Below are 22032 nucleotides of genomic sequence, written 5' to 3'. Positions count from 1 at the left end.
GTAAACAATACACGATTTGTTTATCATTACTACATGGGCTGAAAAGTCCCGGGATTTTTAATGAAAACAATCGTTTTTTGGGCAAAGCTGTATTTATTCCTCAACATAGTTTCCTTCGAGGGCAACACACTTGGTATAGCGAATTTCCAACATTTCGAAATATGCCTCAGTGCCACTCTGCAGACTGCCTGTTGGACTCAGAAGTGTGGTAATGGACCCTCGTTTCATCCATTGTCACAACACGTCGAAAGAAGTCCACTCGATTACGCTTCAACAACGCCAAACCGGCTGTTGAATCATCAACGCGCCACTGTTTTTTGTCGACGGTCAGCAAACGCAGCACCAATCGCGCGAATAACTTTTTCATGTCCAAAATATATCCCTCTCGTTCTTTTAACCTCAGCTTAGTTCGCGTAACTTCACTTTACTATCGTTCAAAACGAGTCGATGCACTTGTTTTACGATATCTGAATTCGTAGCCTCTTTTAGCCTTCCAGGGTACATCTGCGGTGCTTGAACGGCCCAATTTCAATGCACTAAACCATCGATAAACTATTGTTCTCGAAGGAGCAGAAGCGAAATAACATTTCGTTAACCACTGCATTGATTGGTCAAGAGTTTTTCCCATCAAAAAATAATGTTTGATCAAAATACGATATTCTTTTTTCCGTTTACTATACGAAAGCTAAGGTAGTGAAACTTAAACAATTGTAGTTTGTAAGCAAATAAACGAAATGTCATGAAACTTCACACATAAGCTAGTGACAGATGAACCTTTAGAAAATTTTCTTGTTTATTTTTAGTGGCGCCATCTGTTGAAAAATTCCGAGACTTTTCAGCCCATGTAGTAAATGAGCAGTTTTCCGCGGATAGTTTTGACGAAAGAACTGCACATGTTCGCTGTTTAATTGACGTGGTTTTCTAGTTTTTAGCTTATTTTCGGCCCACCATACATAGGATTGATACAATATTTGGGTGTCTTACTCATATACCCACCTCTCATCATAGTCACTAGATGACTAAGTCAACCGCTTCTCTGAAATTCTTCGGTTTGAATTCGAAGGAATTCTTGCATGCAATTTGGATCTTTCTGAACCTTCCTTGAAGCGAGATTTTGCGTGTGTGCGTTAACCTCTTTCAATTATATAAATAATCTTCTACCTGTATAATCATCCTGGGCTAACTGTTTCTCTCATCGATAATTTGGTTGTAATTAAGGGCTATTGAACTGATTGAATATGGTTATGAACATGATTTTACCTAACTCATTTTCATCTTCACGTTCGACTGCAGCATGTTTGGTTTGAAGCGATAACTGTTCTGCACTCGTTTCTCTCCCTTTCGGATATTACTCACTCAGAGTGGTAGGAGGCGAAGCAAACAATGTTTAGTTGAAGAAACGAAAATAGTGAATCTGTTTTAGGAAGAAATTCGCAACGTACTTCCGAAGTTGATTTCCATCTTTAATCGGCCATTTCTCCTGTCAAACACTGGAGCGATTCAAACACATGAATGAAACAACACAAAAAAAAACTCCCGTTTTGGACTCTTCTTCTAGAGTAAAGTCTAGAGCTGAGTACAGTTAATTAATTTTGTTAGTTTAATGTGTCGTTTTTCCGCTGGGATAGGGTATGTTACAGAGCATACATTTGGGGATACGTAACAGTGACTGGACGATGGCGGCTTGCTTTTCCTACTGTCGTTGACGAGCTAAGAGGGGATGTGTCCTAGGAAGGCGGACAGATACCGTCCCTCTAGGAATATTTCTGGGAATATATTCCATCACATAGATTGTCTGTCCTTATGTATATAAGCTAATTAGCCCGATCGATATCGAACCAATTTATTAATGCATATACTCATTTCAATTCTATTGAAATTGTGTGTATAATGTTAATTGCCGCTATGACCGGATTCACTTGGAAAGAAAGATCAAAGGGAACGGTGAAATGATTTCAGCTTTTTCAATATCGATTTATAGCGTTATTTTTCCACCACCTTTGCAAGACATTGCTAATTTTGGTTTTGTTTTTGAGTATTAAACTTTGTTTTATTTTATATTTATAGTGTTGATTCATATGGGTATTCAAAATGGATAGTTTGCAGCGCTGATTTACAAGTAACTCGTTCAAAATGTTTGGGCTCGTACCAGTCGGTGCACCCGCAGCACATACACCGAATCAACAGTAAATTAATTTCTAATAAAAGTATATCGAGTTCATTCACAGCAACATGCATGCATTCCAATAATGTTTACTACCCTGCACAGCCGTCTCTGCCTGTCGGCGCGTATCAAAAAGCCGTCGGCCGACCAGCCATGCGGAACGGGCCAAGATTGTCAATGACCGCAATGCACACTCATTCATTCGCACCAGGTTGAATGACTCCTAAATTGGACCACAATAACCCATAGCGTCATACGTTTTCAATTAACACGAGATGGTTCTTGGGAGAGGTGCTGCTACCCTTGCCACGTATTGATGAAATGAACTATTCTCGCGTAACACAATTAGGTCGATCGTTTGCGTTATGTTTGCACAAAGTGATAACTCAATTAAATCATGGCCAGAATCGACTGATGTGAGTGATAGCTGTATTAGTTCCCACAGGAATAGTTCCCTATCGGAATATTTCTCCCTCGACTTCGACAAACAGTGAGGGAGGCGGAACTCATAAACCATTGCTGCGTGATGTCGCGCTACAGATAATTGATTAGCATAAAAAGAGGATTCAATCGCGCTCCAAGGTATGCTTCATGGTGATGGGATTAATATGACCACCGTTTTTTTTGTTTCCCCACCAGATAAATTCACGCTTCTGCATTTGTGAAACGTGAACACCGGTTTTTCAGATCGTGAATTTCCGTGACCCGGTTGTTGGCAGCATCAGTGTTAATCACTCATATCGTGGGAATCGATTCCGATGCTTAGGTTGGGATCATTTTTCTTCAAAGGGATTTCTCCTCTCTTCTATTGGTATAATCGGATTCCCATCCAAGTTTTAGGTAATGTAGTGTTGAGTTCAGTGCAGAAAAACAGGAAGTGGGTTATATCTATGGTATAACCGCAAGAGTGACGTAGGACTATCGTTGATTTAGAGATCATTTGTATGAAGTTGAATCTGAATTCATTCTGAATGAATGAATATTTGGAGAACATCGAAAACGAGAGCGTTACGTTGGAGGCACAAGGTTTTATGCATCCAATATTGGATACGGAAATATCCTACTGATGGGGAAGAATAATCTTCAGAAGCTATCCTGTTGATTGCGATTGATTGAAAAATCACAAAACCTAATGTATTTGGTCACAGTGTTACATGGATAGAAAACATTAAAATAAACTCTTTCATATGAATGTAATTTTAAATTCCCAGAGAAACTGGCAGATAGTTACTGATATTTTCAGTAACGATTAGATATTTCCACATTTTCCTCGATACTGGAAGCCCACCAGTGGTTAATGCTAACTCGATAACCATCTGTTAATAGCACTTGATTGAAACATATTTGGTCACAGTGTTACATGGATAGAAAACATTCAAATAAACTCTTTCACATGAATGTATTTCTAAATTCCTAGAGGAACTGGCAGATTATTTTCCGGATCTTTCTCGATGCTGAATGGCATCCAAACGGAAAGAATTCCGTGCGTGTATGTGTGTGTGTGTGTAGCGGCTGCTTCGAGATCCTCCCGGGGAACCGTTTGTAGCATCACTCTCCTCCTGATGGATTCCCTTCTGGCCTAAGGTGCACAAACAGGCTCTTGGTGACACCGTTCATCCGCGCTTTCATGATAAATGAAGAGCTTCACCACAACAGCGACAACATGCTCCAATCGCTGTTCAATTAGAACTGAGTGGATTTCCGAGCGGCGTTCGCTTATATACCGATTGGTGATTTCAATAGCCTATTTTGAAAGCAAATTTAAGACTATTGAAACAAGTTTTTGGATTAGAAAGTAACAAGTATAGAACGCGTAGACATTTTATCTTTCGAATGAATGTTTATCATACCATTTCGTTCAGTTGTTTAGGAGCTATTAACACTCAAAATCTCGGTCTTCGGCGTAACGCTTTCGTTTTCGAAACTTTGATTTTACACCCCGGTATAGAAATGAAAGACGTAGTCCTACGTCAAAAAAACTAAAACATTGGACCAAGAACCAGTCAAAAGAGTTATTGTTGAGAGAATTATCATGCATTCTTAGGATAAAATTTCAATTATTTTTCACTCTAGTATTGCCTTGTAAAAGAAAGATGAGTCACAACATGAATTATGGAAGATTTCGAACGCTTATAACGTAACCATTTATTGATAGATCGCATGGATGTTCGCATCAATTAATTGGAAATATTTGTATGCATCTATGACAATAAAGAAAAATTTCTATTTCTAAAATTATATTGTTCTGAAACGAACAGTTGAATAATTGTAAAATGTCAAGCATTATTTAAACGCGCTAAATTTCACGTTTGGATACACGAATTTTGCAAAACAAATGCTTAAATTGCATCGAACAAAAGAAGTGCTTGAATGATCAGCGGAATATGAGTTGAATACATCAATACCGCTGCAAAATCGTACACCCAAACTAGCGTTGGCTGAGAACATTTCATTTTGAGCTGTTTTGAAAGCGTAAAAAAAGGTTTGTATGTATGCGAACAGACATCTCTTTCTGTTTTCTTTTTTCATTTCATTTGGGGTTGTGCCAAAAAATAGCCCATATGACGTCAATGTGGATCGAACCAAAGCCGACCTGGATGCAAAGCTATTTCACACGACCACGCTATCCATATAGCTGCATGTGCTGTTATATAAAAGCGTGATAACATTACACCATCATAAAATGAAGTTGGAAAGAATACGCGCGACCACAATGCAAGACGAAGGAAATTTCTTTGACGAAAAATTCCCCCGATCAGAACGGGAATCGAACCCGAGCCCCCAGCTTGTTAGGTTTGACGCTAACCACTCGGCCACGGGAGCACAATTTTCATGTCACAACGTGAATGAAAATATTAACGCGTGTGTTTATGCTTCGCTCCTGTCGCAACGTGTTTTATTCCATCGTTCATCAAGCAGAAGGACTTAATTTATTAGTCCTTTTCCGAACTCCTTTTTCAAAAGAGTTCCCGCTGTGGGCTGGCAAGTTCAAGAGTCCAGAGGCAGAGGCATTTCCGGAGATCCGCGAGTCTCCACTCTCGGACTATCGATCCAACACACACAGTGATGCAGTTTTGTTTGGTTGAGACACCGCGTCGATTTAGAGAGCCATTTTGTATTTTTGCATCACACGCACACATTGTTGTTGATTACATGTGTCGTCAAAGATACATTTGAGGTGCTTTGGAAATGTGGAACAAAATAGAATCGCTTCATGCACGATTCATCAGTTACCTAACTAACGACTGGACCGCTGCGGTGGCGCTCGACACTGAGTCGCTTCGGAGGGAGAGTTGTGGCTGAAAGATGCCAAATCGTAATGTAATTTCGATTTTTGACTTAAATTTTTGTTCTCAAATCCGAGGTTAAGACTCGATTAACAGAACCTTCGCGTCGACTCTCATATCGTAGGATGGAGAGTGTTTGTGTATGATTGAATCACTTTTGCGTCGTCAATATAAAACCGACTCTGGCAGTGTCTAGTGTCTAGGATGAGATATGCATTACGTGCATTAGCAATAAGGACACATATTTCGACATACGAAGACAACAAAGAATCATGTATCAACCATTTTCAGCTGCTTCCATTTTACTACGCAAACTATTTATCTTTTTCAGAGCCACCAAAGGTTTCACTGAAGTGTTATTTTCGAAAGTTTGATGCATTCTAAAGTAATATACGATAAAATAAATATAGTAAGCAAATTGACTTTTATATTTATTTTTGCCGGGAGAGTATTCATTGGTGATTTTTTCAGTCCGATCATTCAATTTTTCCGAATTTGTATTCTTTCCGGGCTAAAAGCGGCGTCAAAGTTCAGCGCATTTCAAGCCAGATGTGAAGAAGGTGTTTTCCAGTGGTAAAGGTTGTGTTATTTGGTTGGAGACTGGAGGTTGAGGTTTGTTCCGCTGCGGTTGCTATTGCCCTCGCCAACACCACACAACCAATTCAATTCGGATTTACTGTAGCAGTACTGTGAAATGTTCTGCATAGTAAAATTAGTGAGTCATTTGTTGCTGAGAGATACTGAAACACTACTTCGATATTCTGTGATTCTAAGGATAATACTGAGACTGAGATTTAATACGAAAATGTTGTTCCTGTAATGTGTTCGATAGTGAAATCGGTGATAAGGAATGAACTTATGACCACGCTATGCGTTCTCTAGCACAATACATAAAGGGTGTGTCACATCAAATTGCATCACGGAAAAAACGCTGTAGAAATTTAATTTTTAGGAATTATATCTTCAGCTTTCGCTTATAATCAGATAAGAGTGTATAGATCACGTTGGCCATGCTTCACTGTCAATTTTACGTAAAGGGCCTGGCCGGGTAAGGAAGTAAAAAGTGCCCCCAAACCAAATCACTAGCCGTATGGCAAATATTGTAAAGGATATTAAATAAGAAATTTTGGCGGTTTATTTGAACCCCTATCTGGTTTGACGTAGGATCTATAGTGAAAAACGTACTTTTCGTTAATTTCACGCCATCCTCAAAAGATCCGAGATAAAAATTTGAAAAAAATACTGAATGTGCATCTTACTACGATGTATCAAAAAAAATTATCAAAAAAAAATTTCATCAAAAATTTTAGTACTAAAAAAAATAATGAAATCTTGAAAATTTTTTTTTTGGAATTTAGAGATTCAGTACTACTCTAATTCATATTTTAATGTGTTTCTACGGCTTTTCTAGATATGTGTGATTTTTTTCAGATTTTTTTCAGTGTTGCGCGGTATCAAAAAATTTTTTTTTTATGTTTCCAAAGAGTGGTTAGGTAAGGGAGTAAAAAGTGCCCCCAAACCAAATCACTAGCTGTATGGCAAATATTGTAAAGGATATTAAATAAGAAATTTTGGCGGTTTATTTGAACCCCTATGTGGTTTGACGTAGGATCTATAGTGACAAACGTACTTTTTCGTTTATTTCACGCCATCCTCAATAGATCTGAGATAAAAATTTGAAAAAAATACTGAATGTACATCCTACCATGGTGTATCAAGAAAAATTATCAAAAAAAATTTCATCAAAAATTTTTGTACTAAAAAAATATTAAAATTTTGAAAATTTTTTTTTTTGGATTTTGAGATTCAGTACTACTCTAATTCATATTCAAATGTACTCTTACGGCTTTTCTAGATTTATAAATATCTTCAAACTGTTTTTTTTTCAAATATCTAATACTAAAAATAAAATGAAAAAAAATACACAGTACAAAAAAATGTTATAGATTTTCTGGCATTTCGAAATTTTGAAAAAAAAATATAACTTTGAGACCCACTCCTGCTCAAATTTTTATTTAAATGCGTTCGTATGTGTCTTTTTTCTACATGTGGCGTAATTTTTCCTGAATTTTTAAGAGCATTGTGTGACACAAAATAATTTTCTTCATCGTCTGCATTATTATTTTTATTTTTTTGAAATCGATTATTTTATTGTATTCGTGGTTTTCAATTGAAAGATTAAAATAAAAAAACAAATCGAATTTGTGGTCTCAAAGTTATATTTTTTTTCAAAATTTCGAAATGCCAGAAAATCTATAACATTTTTTTGTACTGTGTATTTTTCTTTTTTATTATTTTATTTTTATTATTAGATATTTAAAAAAAAACAGCTTGACGATATTTATCAATCTAGAAAAGCCGTAAGAGCACATTTAAATATGAATTAGAGTAGTATTGAATCTCTAAATCCCAAAAAAAAATTTTCAAATTTTCATAATTTTTTTTTAATACTAAAATTTTTGATGAATTATTTTTTTGATAATTTTTCTTGATACACCGTGGTAAGATGCACATTCAGTATTTTTTTCAAATTTTTATCTCGGATCTATTGAGGATGGCGTGAAATGCACGAAAAAGTACGTTTGTCACTATAGATCCTACGTCAAACCACATAGGGGTTCAAATAAACCGCCAAAATTTCTTATTTAATATCCTTTACAATATTTGCCATACAGCTAGTGATTTGGTTTGGGGGCACTTTTTACTCCCTTACCTAACCACTCTTTGGAAACATAAAAAAAAAATTTTTTGATACCGCGCAACACTCAAAAAAATCTGAAAAAAATCACACATATCTAGAAAAGCCGTAGAAACACATTAAAATATGAATTAGAGTAGTACTGAATCTCTAAATCCCAAAAAAAAAATTTTCAAGATTTCATTATTTTTTTTAGTACTAAAATTTTTGATGAAATTTTTTTTTGATAATTTTTTTTGATACATCGTAGTAAGATGCACATTCAGTATTTTTTTCAAATTTTTATCTCGGATCTATTGAGGATGGCGTGAAATGCACGAAAAAGTACGTTTGTCACTATAGATCCTACGTCAAACCACATAGGGGTTCAAATAAACCGCCAAAATTTCTTATTTAATATCCTTTACTATATTTGCCATACAGCTAGTGATTTGGTTTGGGGGCACTTTTTACTCCCTTACCCGGCCAGGCCCTTTGGAAAAATGTCGTCGAACGAAAAAGAGCGTCGTGAATTAATCCTGTGCACTCATTTCGAGAATCCGGAGTTGTCACATCGGGACATCGGTAAGATGCTGGGAATCGTCCAATCCACGGTCAGCAGAGTACTAAAACGATACTTCGAGAACCTAACCATCGACCGGAAGGTGAAGAACGGCAAAAATGGATGCTCCGTCAGTGAAAAAGATCATAAGCGCGTAGTTAAGCAGTTTAGACGTGATCCGAGAAGTTCGGTCCGGGATGTCGCCAATAAGCTGAATTTGTCAAGTTCATTCGTCCAGCGGACCAAGCAGCGGGAGGGCCTGCGTACATACAAGGTTCAGAAGGCTCCTAACCGCGACGGAAGGCAAAACATGGTGGGGAAGACGCGAGCCCGGAAACTGTACACCGAAATGCTGACGAAGCCGCATTGCCTGGTAATGGACTACGAAACCTACGTCAAAGCGAACTTTCATCAGCAGCCGGGCCTGTTGTTCTTCTCCGCAGAGGACAAATTCAGCGTTCCGGAGGAGATTCGCAAGCAGAAACTATCCAAGTTTGCCAAAAAGTACATGGTGTGGCAAGGGATCTGCTCTTGCGGAAAGCGGAGCGCCCCCTTCGTGATGACCGGCACGGTAAACGGGCAGGTTTACCTTAAGGAGTGCCTACAGAAGCGCTTACTATCACTATCTACTATCTTCTGGCCGGATCTCGCTTCGTGCCACTATTCAAAGGACGTGTTGGAGTGGTACGAAGCCAACGGGGTCACCTTCGTGCCAAAGGAAATGAACCCGCCCAACGCGCCGGAGCTTCGCCCAATAGAGAAATATTGGGCGATTATGAAGCAGGCCCTCCGGAAGAACCCAAAAGTTGTCAAATCGGAGGCGGACTTCAAGAGAAAATGGATTTCTGTTCAAAAAAAACTACAACCTGACGTTGTACAGAACCTTATGGACGGGGTAAAGAGGAAGGTGCGAGCATACGGGCTTGGGCTCGAAGTATGAAAAATAGAAAATGCCAAAAGTTGTTTAATAGTTTTTATTTTACTGTCTAAAATTTTCAAAAGGATCGGTCTACTGGGCGAATTTCTACAGCGTTTTTTCCGTGATGCAATTTGATGTGACACACCCTTTAATTTCTAGCACACATACGTCTTTTCAATTAAAAATTGTTACTCAATTCCATTAATTTGAATGTTTTACAATTACATCTAGGAAAAAATCTCATCATTTGAATAGAAGCAATAGAATTGTTCTAAGTAGGGTCCTTTTCGAATTAAAGCCAGTTTGAAGCAAACAGATCCCAAAATAATACGAGTTCAATAACTCTGTCATTGTTGGGATTCGTTCATATGGAAGGATTTTTTCATCAAATATGATCCTTTATCACTTCCTGAGTGATTTTGGGTCATCTACTCTACACCCTGTATAGTGGCCTTCTATGAAATTATAATATTACTTTTATGAATTGGATAAATTTTAATTTGGCCTTTGATGATTTTATTAGGGTCTGCTGAATGTCAATCAGCTGCAACAGTTGAAGTCGCTCCTCTAAGTTATATGTAATATAGTTTTACGCCCATGCCTGATTTACAGTGAGCGATGAAGGCCGGTACCTACATCTTAGAAATGAACTTGCGACCACAAGTCACTTGTAACAACAGCTGTGCCAATCATGTACCTGGGGCGGGAGAGAACTCCGCCGCCGCAGTTTTACTGCGAATAGATCGTCACGAATATTGCGCGGATGATTGCGTTGGGGGCAGCCGATGTGAACAAGAAGTGATCGATAGTTGCCGGCTACACTTCATCTGCCGAGATACTGTTTAAAAATTTGCGACGCCGTTGTAGTTGTTGTCGTCGTTTCGGGGTTATAAATAGAGGAATTTGCATCCAAGCGGCGAAACGTGTTTCTATTTATTGATGGAAGATTTAGCTGCCCCGTTTAAGCGAAATTTTAGCCGCCACCGCACATATGTGTTCATACGTTGCACCTGTGTGTGTGTACGTGTGGGTGGGTGGGTGTGCACTGGTGTACAATGCCTTCTATGAACTGTCGAAATGGGTCACAACATTGCATTCACGGTAGATTGCATTGGTTCGGTTTAGTGCAAATATACGGATACGGTTCTTCTATGACCTTAACCTTACAATTCTGAGGGGAACAATCAATTTCCGAACATGTTCTAGTGATAGTTGATATAAAATATGCTTTCCACGAGGATTGAGGTTTACGTAATTAATAGTTATTTCGGCGAAAAAATTGAACGTAATCGTATTGACATAAAGAATAAAACGCACCTGTTTTCACAAACGTTACAGTTATTGAAGGTCGCGTTCCATTTTATATTAATGAACAATTAACAAGCGGAATGAACGTTTTTGTATATACATATGAAAATATATATGAATGATTGCCTCGAATCAGCATAAGTAAAATCGTATCCGTACGGGAGGAAGGCAGCCGATTAACGATACATTTTTCATTATGAAACATTAATTATGCAAAGTACAGATTGGAAACGTGTATCAAGCTGATTGATATGTTGCCGATAGGTGTAGCTCATACCGTTTCAGAGCAGAAACATGGATGAATTGGTACGAATAACAACATGTTTGATTTCCGCGTCGGATCTGATCACCTGTATGTGTGACTAAGACCAACCAACCCGCACACGCGGGTGATATTTGTATATACGGTTTGGTGAAAAGTAATTAATTATGCAAAACTTGATCAATGAGCAGTAATTGAAATTTTAATCGATTTCTTCAACCACAAATTTAACCGGCGTTTCAAATTTATATTCTCTGCGTGTTCTCTTCTTTTTTTCCCCAGGATCGACACATGGTGTTCGATTCAACAGTGCGTCAATAAATTCCGTCACCATTTCGTCGACAGTGGTGAAACGAAGGCCAGCGCCGCAAATCACGGTAGCGAGCGCCCCACAAGTCTTATCGCCGAAAAGACTGTGCACCACACCGCTGGCCGGTGCGGGAACAATTCCGGCCTTAGGTAATTGCCTAGTAGCTACACATCCCCAGGCTTCGGCTGCAGCTGCCGCAGCGGCAGCTGCATTGTTGCAACATCATCAGGTCCAGGCAGCCCAGCATCAGTTTCAACAGCAGCAGCAACAGCAACATCAAGTGCGCCTGCAAAATCAACACCACCAGCAGTTGCTAGAGTCTGCCAGTGTTGCCGTCGCGGCATCCGTTCAACAACAACTGGTATCGGGTCCACTTGCCATCACCTCCACCTGCCACAGTCAGCAGCCAATGTTCACATCACCGATTGTGGCCCAATCCAATCCGGCTGTCAGCACACAATCCATCAACGGTTCGCTTAACGTGAACGCAGTCAACAATAATCACAGTCTCGGACAGACGCAGAGCAGTCTCACCGGCAACAACACCAAAATGGATAATTCGATGGGACAAATGCCACCAATGGCTCCACTGGCGCTTTCTCAGAGCATGGATTCGGTCAACACCGCTAGCAACGAAGAAGAGGTGAGTCTAGAATTAATACCATTGATATCGTTGGAAAGTAAAACTTCAAACAGTGTCACATATAATCATCCGAAACATTGATCACGTTGATTAGATAACAATGATTTGATTAAAGCTTTTCAGATTACCATGAACTTCCCGAGGCTGTATTTTTTTAAATTTTTATTAAATCGGCTTTGAAGATTCGTGTCACTTGACTATACCTCATGATGTGTTATGATAAACTACACTTTCATTCCTCTGTTTATGTAATATACCTAAAATTTTCTGAATAAAGTTCGTGTATCTCAACAACAATATTTTTTTTCACTTATGGGATCGTTTCAATGAGTATACAGTGGTAGACATTCGTTGAGCCGCACCCTTTTTTTCCTCAATATTTTTAAAAATAAGTCAATTCTTTGTACAGTTTTGCTCATAAAAGACGATTATTGTTATTCAAATATGTGGAATCAGGGTGGACATTCGTTTAGCCGTATCCTAATATTTCAATAAAAGAAAATTTGTGCGCCAAATTTCGAGTCCAATCGGTAGCTAATATTTAGTATGTCCACCTCCATTTCGGATCACTTTGAAAACTCGATTTTGGCATCGAGTCAGACAGTTCTTAAAGTGTTGCCATATTGATTATAGCCCAAATTTCCTGAACTACTGCCTTGAGACTGGAAATGTTGTCAAATTGTCATCCGTTTGCATAGGCCATCTCGGCCAAGATTTTCCATAGGTTCTCTATTGAATTGCAATCGACTGCCAGCAGGTCATTCAAGAAGCGGAATGTCCTTCTCGGCAAACCATACCTTCGATTGCTTGGAAACGTGGATCTATGCATAATCCTGCTGAAAAAAACGACATCCTCGGTAGCGTTATTCTCAATATGGCCAATCAAAACGTTCTCCAGTAATTGAAGATACTTTTCGGAGTTCATTCGGGTGTTTCGTTTCCTGGTTGCTTCGTGTCTATACGACCTTTAAGACGTAACTTTGGTGTTCCCATTTGTTGGTCGTTATATTCCATATTTCTGGCATTATTTAAAGAAATTCCGTACCACTTCGCCATTCCTTTAAATTCTACGTAAATCACTAATCTGACCAACTTCTTACGTTGCACATCTAATATTTATCTTGTAAATTGAACATTCCCAAGTATTTAAAAAAAACACAGATAAAGGCTTGGTGATTATGTGAAAACTTGATTTTTATGCCCTGCGGCTAAACGTATGTCTCGGGAAAAAACGACGTTTGAATGTTTATATCCACCGATGGCGCCTTGTGTGTGTGTGATTGTGACGCACGTCCTTTCAATAAAAGTGACTTAAATATACTATCACTACAGCAAATAAGTATCCCGATAAAAAGAACATTCCTAGTTGTTTTGTAAGTGTTTCATGTTTTTTTTTTCAAGTGCGGCTAAACAAATGTCTATCACTGTATAATGGACGATACGCTCAACAGTAAGCGAGACACTGTGCAGATTTCTCCGGGAGTAAATGTCAGGAAACGTTGATGTGTCAATCTAGTGTGGCCGATGTTAAGTCGAGAAAAAAATATCTGATTTCTTGTTTTGCAATCATCGTTGCATCTGTCAACTGTACCTTTAATTTTTCTAAGGGCTAGCTCACGACAACGATTGCATCGAGCTTCTCAAAAGAGTTAAAGCGTCAATTTGACCCATCTCTTAACACCAACTCCTGGAGAATGCGGGTTTCACTAGTTTCTAGTGCCTCAAAAACGAAAAAAAGGATAAGCCAAATTGTTGCCGGGCTTCTTCAATTTTGAATAAAAATATCATTGATCAGTCAGAACACGTACACTAAGTTAAAAAAGGCATAGCTTCATACTTTTACTCGGTGTAATTTTTTGCGCTAGAGTATTGCTTAAGGTGAAGGTGGAAGCGAGCCACAATGGCGCTCATTTCTTTCACCTCCCTCCCTCACCCCTCGCCCGAAAATCAATAATTTTGCGAAACAGTGTGAAGAAAATGATTGTTTCGCACACTTCCCATTAGTAATATCAACCAAACTCTAATCGACTACTCACAAGATATTAAATTTTCATGATTCATGATAATGAAAAACGTCGGAAAACCCGAGTAATCTTCGGCAATGGTTTTGTTTGCATTGGTGAAAGCATCGTTATTTTTTCGACATTGATGCCAGACAACATCATCGAAACAGCTATAAAAACCACTCAATAAAATGTTATTCCTGAGACATAGCGTTTCAAGTCATGAAAATCAATAGAATAAAATTGTGTTGATATCAATACAATTATTATTGTTACGTGTAAAGGGTCTATGATGTAAGTTTTAGCAACTTTAACATTGGTTAAGTAAATTGTATTGCAGAGCTCGGAACACTGCCACGGCTGCGTATGCTTTCAAAAACAGTAAACGGAAAAGTATTACATTCAATCAAAATGCGGCCGACGAAGAGAAGAGTTAAGGCTCTCCAACGTGAATATGTGAAAACAATACGATCAACGAAGGAAAATATTAAGGATTTATCAACATCGAGTTACTATGCGGAAGAACTTGTTAATACCAAAAGAGCACCAATTCGCATGTGTTATAAATTGCTCATGTTACGCTCGCGTATAATCCGAATTTTACTACATATGCAAATACACCTTCTATATATATTTATATTTGCAATTGTTCGACGGAACATATCGTTCATTTATTTTACTTTAGTATTGAGTTGTTACTTTTTTTTAAATGTATTCAAAGACTCGTGTCAATGAAGCGCCACACAGTCTGATAGGTGAATTGATCTATTTACATGTGCTTCGCTCTTTTCACACAAACACTATTATCCCATTTTTATACGTGGTTTTATCTATACTACTACAATGGCTTCCTTCCACCTTCACCTTAAGTACCATCCATCGTTTATGGATGTGTGAGGATGTGGATGTATGTGTGCAGATACGCTCGAAGGCAGAATAAAGGGAGAAAAAGTTGTGAGGAATTGTTTCTAGGACACGACCGCATTTTCGACGTAGAACAACGAAATTTTATCATTCAATCCACTTGTTTATCACTTCGAATTTTACTATATTAAAAATATAGTAAATATTAAATATTTTTTAATATATCGATATTAAAAAATGGCATGTTGGGTGTGACGCTAACCACTTGGCCACAGGGCCACGGCACCTCACAGAAATACTTAATTCAAATAAATTGCAATATCTGAAGCTGTGTGATGCTATTTGGGGCTAAACATATTCCATTATCTGACTACCGTTAGGTTAGTAATCATTTGTTTGAAGTTGCATTTGAATATTGATTCAGATTCAGATTCAGATCTCAATGGATGAATGAATGGCTATTTTTGAAAGTATGCTGAACGTTCTTCTTGTAAGTTTGTGAGCGGATTAGATATTATAAATTACATAAAATTCAACTATTTCGAACTGGATACGTAATTCATTCTTGTTCCTGTGAGAACCATACACATTACTGCCACCACAGACGATTTCATATTTGTTCCATTACCATCATTATAACAGTTCGGCTGAAAAGTTTATAGGTAACGTAGTAAAACTATTTTTTTTGCAAAATTCAATTTTATTATTCAACGTAATTGCCTTCGAGGACGATACAGCGATTATAGCGATCTTGTAACCATTTTGCGATACCATTTTTATAGTACGGTTTTTCAAAAATAGGCTTCAGTTTCGGTAATGACTTCATCATCGGTCTTAAATTTCTTGCCAGCGAGCATTCTCTTCAGGTCTGCGAACAGAAAATAGTCGCTGGGGCGGAAGCAATTCGAAGCCCAATTCATGCAATTTTGCCATCGTTTTCATTGATTTGTAATTTTTCCGTTATTTTCCACAATAACAAAAGTTGCTTGACTCTCAATGCTGTAACTCACGAACCAATCGACCGATTGCTGTCAAATTTTGACACGTATCCATTGAATGATGGTGCTTAGATTTAGGTAGATTTTTGCAAGAGACGCCTAGACGTCAACCTTATGAACTTTTTAGACGAACTGTTATACCTTGACAACATTTAAAATTAACAACTCTTACGTGTGGTGCAGTCATACACAAACACACTGCACCTAATGGTATGACGATGTACGGAACCCATAATAGCTTTCGCAATCTACTTAAAGCTTTCCCTAAAGTTGGATTCACAGCTTAACATTACCAGATTGATCCTTTTTAGTGCACTACTTTCCATAGCTTACGATTCCGTTTTGAGCCATGTCGCAATCCAGCTACAAGGATCGCCGGTGCAGGAATCAACAGCTATTTCGCATATAGTGTGTTGTCACGTCACAAAATGCATTGCAAGGTTCTTGCGAGTTTTTGAAAAACTGAATATAGAGAAACCTACGTTCATCTTTTATTGACAAATCATAGAACAAAGCTCATTTGTATATTGAAACGGAACAGAAAATACAACATTAATTTTCAACAATTGGAAACCGCAAAAAGGTGTCACAAAAGTATTGGACTGACTGATGAGTTCAACAATGAAATATCCCACAACTGATGATTCCTGTAGGATTTTTTTTCAATTTTATTTTGAAATCGTTTGAGTAACCGTGTAATTCATACATGAAAATGAGAAAAAAAAACCCTGTTTTTGATGAGTCAAAAGGTTGTCGCGTCACGCTGGAGGAAGTAGGGTGCATTGAATTTAATCGAATCGATGTTCTTGCATTTGAATGGTCGGTGTTAAGTTAGACCAGACCATGTGTCATTTTTATGATTTCGAGAAGAACGAATTTAAGGTTTGGTTTCCACTGAGCATTCAAAAGAATTTCGATACTACATTGCTGATGTACGCGTGATTTTCTAAATCCAGTGATTGGATTTCGATCAAAATCGAATGATACACAATGTGTCATGCAAGTAAACTCTCACGAACATATAACCAAATATGAGAGGATCATTCAGATACTTGTATGAATGTCAGTAATCACTTGTGTAATATTTAGTGATTAAACTGAGAGAGGAACGAAGACTGTTGATTGCATATCCGATCTGTATCAAACATCGCATACCATTTTCGAAGCCTGCATACAAGTTTGAACCGCATATTGTGCGATTCACATAGCACGTTACGGAGAAGAACGTCTACGTTCCGTCAATGTCTCCACCAATTCACACATGCAGTCAATGCTTCCACCAGCACCGTCACGTCAAATGCCAAACGAATGATTCAATTAATTTTATTCATGGAGTCGCCACCTACAACAATTTTGAATTGCAATGCACTCTTTCAAATTAGCATGCCTAAAATCAGTTTCGAATTTTGGAAAATTCAATGGGAATCATTGAATTCAATTATTTAAATGCTTAAACCCCGTAGTCCGACCCTTATTCAACAATAATAATAAATAGAATAATTCTCTCAACTAGTCGCGAATGATTTTCACTCCGAAATTTGGAGCTAAGCGATATGTTGGCATAAAAAGTACAGTAAGTTTTTTATAATGCGATATGCTGAGGCACCACTCAGTGTCGTATTGGAGTCGATTTTGATCAGTAATCGGCCATTCGCGACTGTTAGCGACTTTCAATGTGGGGCCATAATTTGGGCCCCGAATTCAATATTTACAAAAATGTCCAATTAGAGGTAAAAATGTCTAATTAAACGTGTTGCATCACAGATCGGTTAAATTAGCTCAATGTCGATTTAAATGTAAATTACTGTACAACCTAATCAAAACAAAAGCCGAGACACAAAGCCCAGACAAAAACCGTCCGTCTCCGTCAATTATTCTTTTCTACAAATCCTGCCGGTCGTTTTCGTTGAACGTATGCTGACGGGTCGTTACGTTGCTGGTGTATGTGAATGTTATCATGGGAATTGCATGGTAGAATCATTGACGTATCGTGACGTGACGGGACGTGAACGTTACGTGTATGTTGTATGTGAATCGCACTTATATCGTCCCGCTCTACTATAGCGAAACCCACTGCACAGGCAAGTGCAAAGCAATAAATGATACAAGAAAAATTACGTCATCATTCGGTCACCATTTGCGGAGAGCAACAAATGGGGAAAGAGAGCAGTGTTGCTAGTAGAACTATGCGGTCTATATGAATATACACATTTCAAGGGACAGAGGCGTTAAAAATGGAAAATATAATCTGACTACCCTTCCCTTAGCCTCTATCGAGCTAAATAATCATACAGTTTGCACTCTCTGAGACTTAAAAATCAGGATCTGCTACATTAGCTGAATATGAATCTTTCGCTTTGCGTTGTCCGTACGATCCTGCTGTTTCATGATGCATGGAGAGGTCGGTATGCATATGTTAGAGGCAAAGAAGAAAATAAGCTTTCTGCACCGAAAGCGTATATGATAGCTTTGCTTGCATGCTGGTGTGCAATGAAGTGCGAGCCGATGCAGAGTTGTCTCGTTCTCTTTTGTGTCGTGATTTGCAGCACATAACAACAATAGAATACCGCTGGAGGAAATGTTTCCTGAAAGATCATATTTGAACGAACGAAAGCGATTTTTTCAATGAGTGGATCATTTGGCAAACACTGTCTAAATCTGATAAATACGGTATGTAGCTTAAGAGATGCTTAAACTAATACAACCACTAACTCGAAATTTTATAATTTATAATTTAGCGACTTGGTCCCCTCTGTCTTAGCACCGACCAGATGTTTCTGAAACAATACCCTATGCAAAATATTAGCGATGCAACTAGCAAACCATACAGCTCGAGAATGTATGATAGATGTGTCGGTCGTTTTCATTCGTTCTTTGTGACAGATATTCAGCGATCAGACTGTGTTAAATCCTAATGACGGTATTGTGCAAGAAATCAGTCACAATTATTGATTGATGGAATGTCGCAGATCATTTTGCAGAACAAAGTGTGTAGAGACTTCTGAAAACCACGAAGGTTCGGGTAATATGTCAAGAATAAATATTTTGGAGATATTCGTAAAAATGGAAATTTTGAGTTTTTTACGTAGAACTACGTCTTTCATTAAGGGTGCCAAATCAGAAAACAGGTCACGTTTTTATGAAATAAAGTTAACGTTAATAACTATTTTTGCCACGAACGGATTATGGCGATTTACATACCAAACGAATCGGAAATTCCCTAAGATTTGTTTGATATACTATACATTATAATCCCATAGTCTGTATATGGTTTAAATTAATGAAAGTTTCCCCGTTTTCCCACTTCCTCATACATTTGTTCTGTCCATTTGTGTGCTTTCCCGAACAGAGTTGGCAATAACGAGCAACTTATCGACGAGCAACGAAGAGGAAATCGTAAGATGTAAAGTCTCCGTGAACAAAGAAAAAGAAGAAGAACGAAGGGGAATATTTGCCTAGAGTATAAACAGTGGATCTCGCTGAGGCAAACTTTTCATTCTTTGTGTGGACACTGACTGGACAACATCGTTGCTGGACGAGCTGGACGACGAGGGATCGAGTGTATTTCTCAAGGCAATGGATGCTTAAACTAGGCAATGGATGCTTAACTAGCAAACCATACAGCTCGAGAATGTATGATAGATGTGTCGGTTGTTTTCATTCGTTCTTTGCGACAGATATTCAGCGATCAGACTGTGTTAAATCGTAATGACGGTATTGTGCAAAAAAATCAGTCACAATTATTGATTGATGGAATGTCGCAGATCATTTTGCAGAACAAAGTGTGTAGAGACTTCTGAAAACCACGAAGGTTCGGGTAATATGTCAAGAATAAATATTTTGGAGATATTTGTAATATTCAAGGCCCTATATTGTGCATTGGTTCGATCCGTTCTAGAATATGCTTGCGTTGTATGGTCACCATATTACCAAAATAGTGTACAACGTATTGAGTCGATTCAGCGAAAATTTGTTCGATTTTCCTTGCGTAATCTGCCATGGATTGACCCATTTAATCTGCCCAACTACGAGGATCGCTGTAGTCTCATAGGATTGGATTCATTGGGCTCTCGAAGGAATGTTACCAAAGCGCTTTTTGTATCTGATATTATTTTATCTAATATCGATTGCCCCGAATTGCTATACTTAATTAATTTTAACATTAGTCGTCGCAATTTGCGTACCCGTAACTACTTGTACCTTCCACCATCTCGAACAAATTACGGCTACAATGAACCCGTAACCAGTAGTAGTTCGTCTTTTGATTATCACCTTTCCCGTTCGTCCCTCAAAGCGCTCTATTCTGCTGTTCTTAAGTAATTATAATTGTTATAGGTTTAATATTTAGTTCTATAGTTTTATTATTAGTTTTATTATTTAATGATTAATTCTCGGTCATTAAGGCAAACATGTAAAGCCTGTTGATGTTTGTAAAATAAAATAAAACAAAATAAAATAAAAAAAAAATTGGGGTGGAGGAGTAATATTATGGGTGAAGCAGTTGTTAAGGTTGTGCACCAAACAATTATTTGGGGAATACCAAGTTATACAATAAGTAATATTAAGTTATTAACTTATTTGGGTTCGAGTGCCAATCGCAAAACTGCTTTCAACTAGGATTGCATTTGCGCTAATCTTGCTCATAATGAAGCAGTGCTACTCTTTTCACGGTTGTTGAGATTAACAGATAGAGATTATTTCGTATATTTAGTAACCAAGAAAGTAAATGTCATTCTGAAATGCTATATGTGTTTTGGTTTCGCTTGTCAGTAGCAAAACTTTCTCCACTAAGGATGGCAGCTGCGCTTATCTCGAGCATGAATTGTTCTGTGAGCACAAGAATGAATCATCAAACAATTATCGTCAAATTATTCTACAATTAAAAACAAAAATTTCAGGGCGACCAAACTGGTAGAATGGTTATTTCAAAATTTTCGTTGCATTACAAAATAATATCCGCAGTTATAAACAAGCGATTGAATAAAATTACAGCGTAGTTCTACGTCAACAACTACCCTATGCATAATATTAGTCCAATCGGACTTCATTTACTTGTGTCGCACATTGACGGCTGTTTGAGTTTGAGTTTTTTTGTGAATCGTAAAAAAGGTTTTTGAAAACTGATTGATTCCTTATACGGATTTCGCTTTGCGGCCGCATTTCGTGGAACGTATCTAGGCCGTAAAACGAGGTATGGGTGTAATCATAAATCAGTTTTATCAATGTGAGCGTTTCGGTTGATATGAAACTGTGCTTAATTAGTTTTTTATGAGGTATTTATATGAGCTTTTTCTTTATACACTCTGACAAATACAACATAATAGCCTGAGTTCAAATTTTCTGTTATTCAAGAAGTTTCGACATAACAGTTAAAGGTGTGCCTTTCAAATTAGACTTTCATTAATGGGAAAGGTCACTATAATGTGCTATTCTGGTGCATTTGATTTGAATTGCACCTTATATGAGATAAAACATTCCACTACAGAACTGCTTTCAGTTTTCTGCCCGAAACCTCCACAAAAACAGTATGAAAACTTATAAGCTTTTAATTTAACTGAAGTTTTACGGAACCACAAATTGACCAATTCGACAGAAACTATATAACTTTCTGCTAGAAACGCTGTCTCATGTGGGTGGACTGCGATCAGAGAGCTGTCTCTTCGCAACGCATTATCTCGCTCCGCAAATTCATATTCCCTACATTCATTAGCAGCTCGCATCGGAAGCAACGGAAAGCGGTCCGGAGATGGTCGATTCAAGCTACATGAAACGTCACCATTAAATATGTATCAAATAATTAACAACATATGCACAAACATATGCATATGCTGCAGCTTAGCGAGCGAATGTGAATAGACTCCACTGTTGTGTCATCGGGCGTAAACATAAACATATGCGGTCGAATTGTTTGTGCCGATTGTGCTGCCGTTGGTCTAAATCGGACTGTGGTGTGTTCCTCGAAATACATTGGTGCGACCTTCCAGCGCTCCACACACTCATACTCCGAATTCCTGAGAACGTAACGTAGAACAAAA

At 38.0% G+C, this 22032-nt stretch overlaps 1 protein-coding gene across 1 annotated transcript in view; it reads left to right on the top strand.

Moving 5' to 3' along the window:
* LOC129780014 (protein couch potato) overlaps positions 1-22032 on the top strand; it is a 310568-nt gene that overhangs the window by 47981 nt on the left and 240555 nt on the right. Inside the window, exon 2 of the mRNA XM_055787853.1 lies at positions 11462-12132. Coding sequence (XP_055643828.1) covers positions 11899-12132 — 234 coding nt within the window. The 5' untranslated portion in view covers positions 11462-11898. The remainder of the gene's footprint in view (positions 1-11461; positions 12133-22032) is intronic.

Source organism: Toxorhynchites rutilus, chromosome 3 (genome assembly GCF_029784135.1).
Source record: "Toxorhynchites rutilus septentrionalis strain SRP chromosome 3, ASM2978413v1, whole genome shotgun sequence".
Classification (NCBI taxonomy): Eukaryota; Metazoa; Arthropoda; class Insecta; order Diptera; family Culicidae; genus Toxorhynchites; species Toxorhynchites rutilus.
This window is presented reverse-complemented; position numbering and strand designations above follow the sequence as displayed.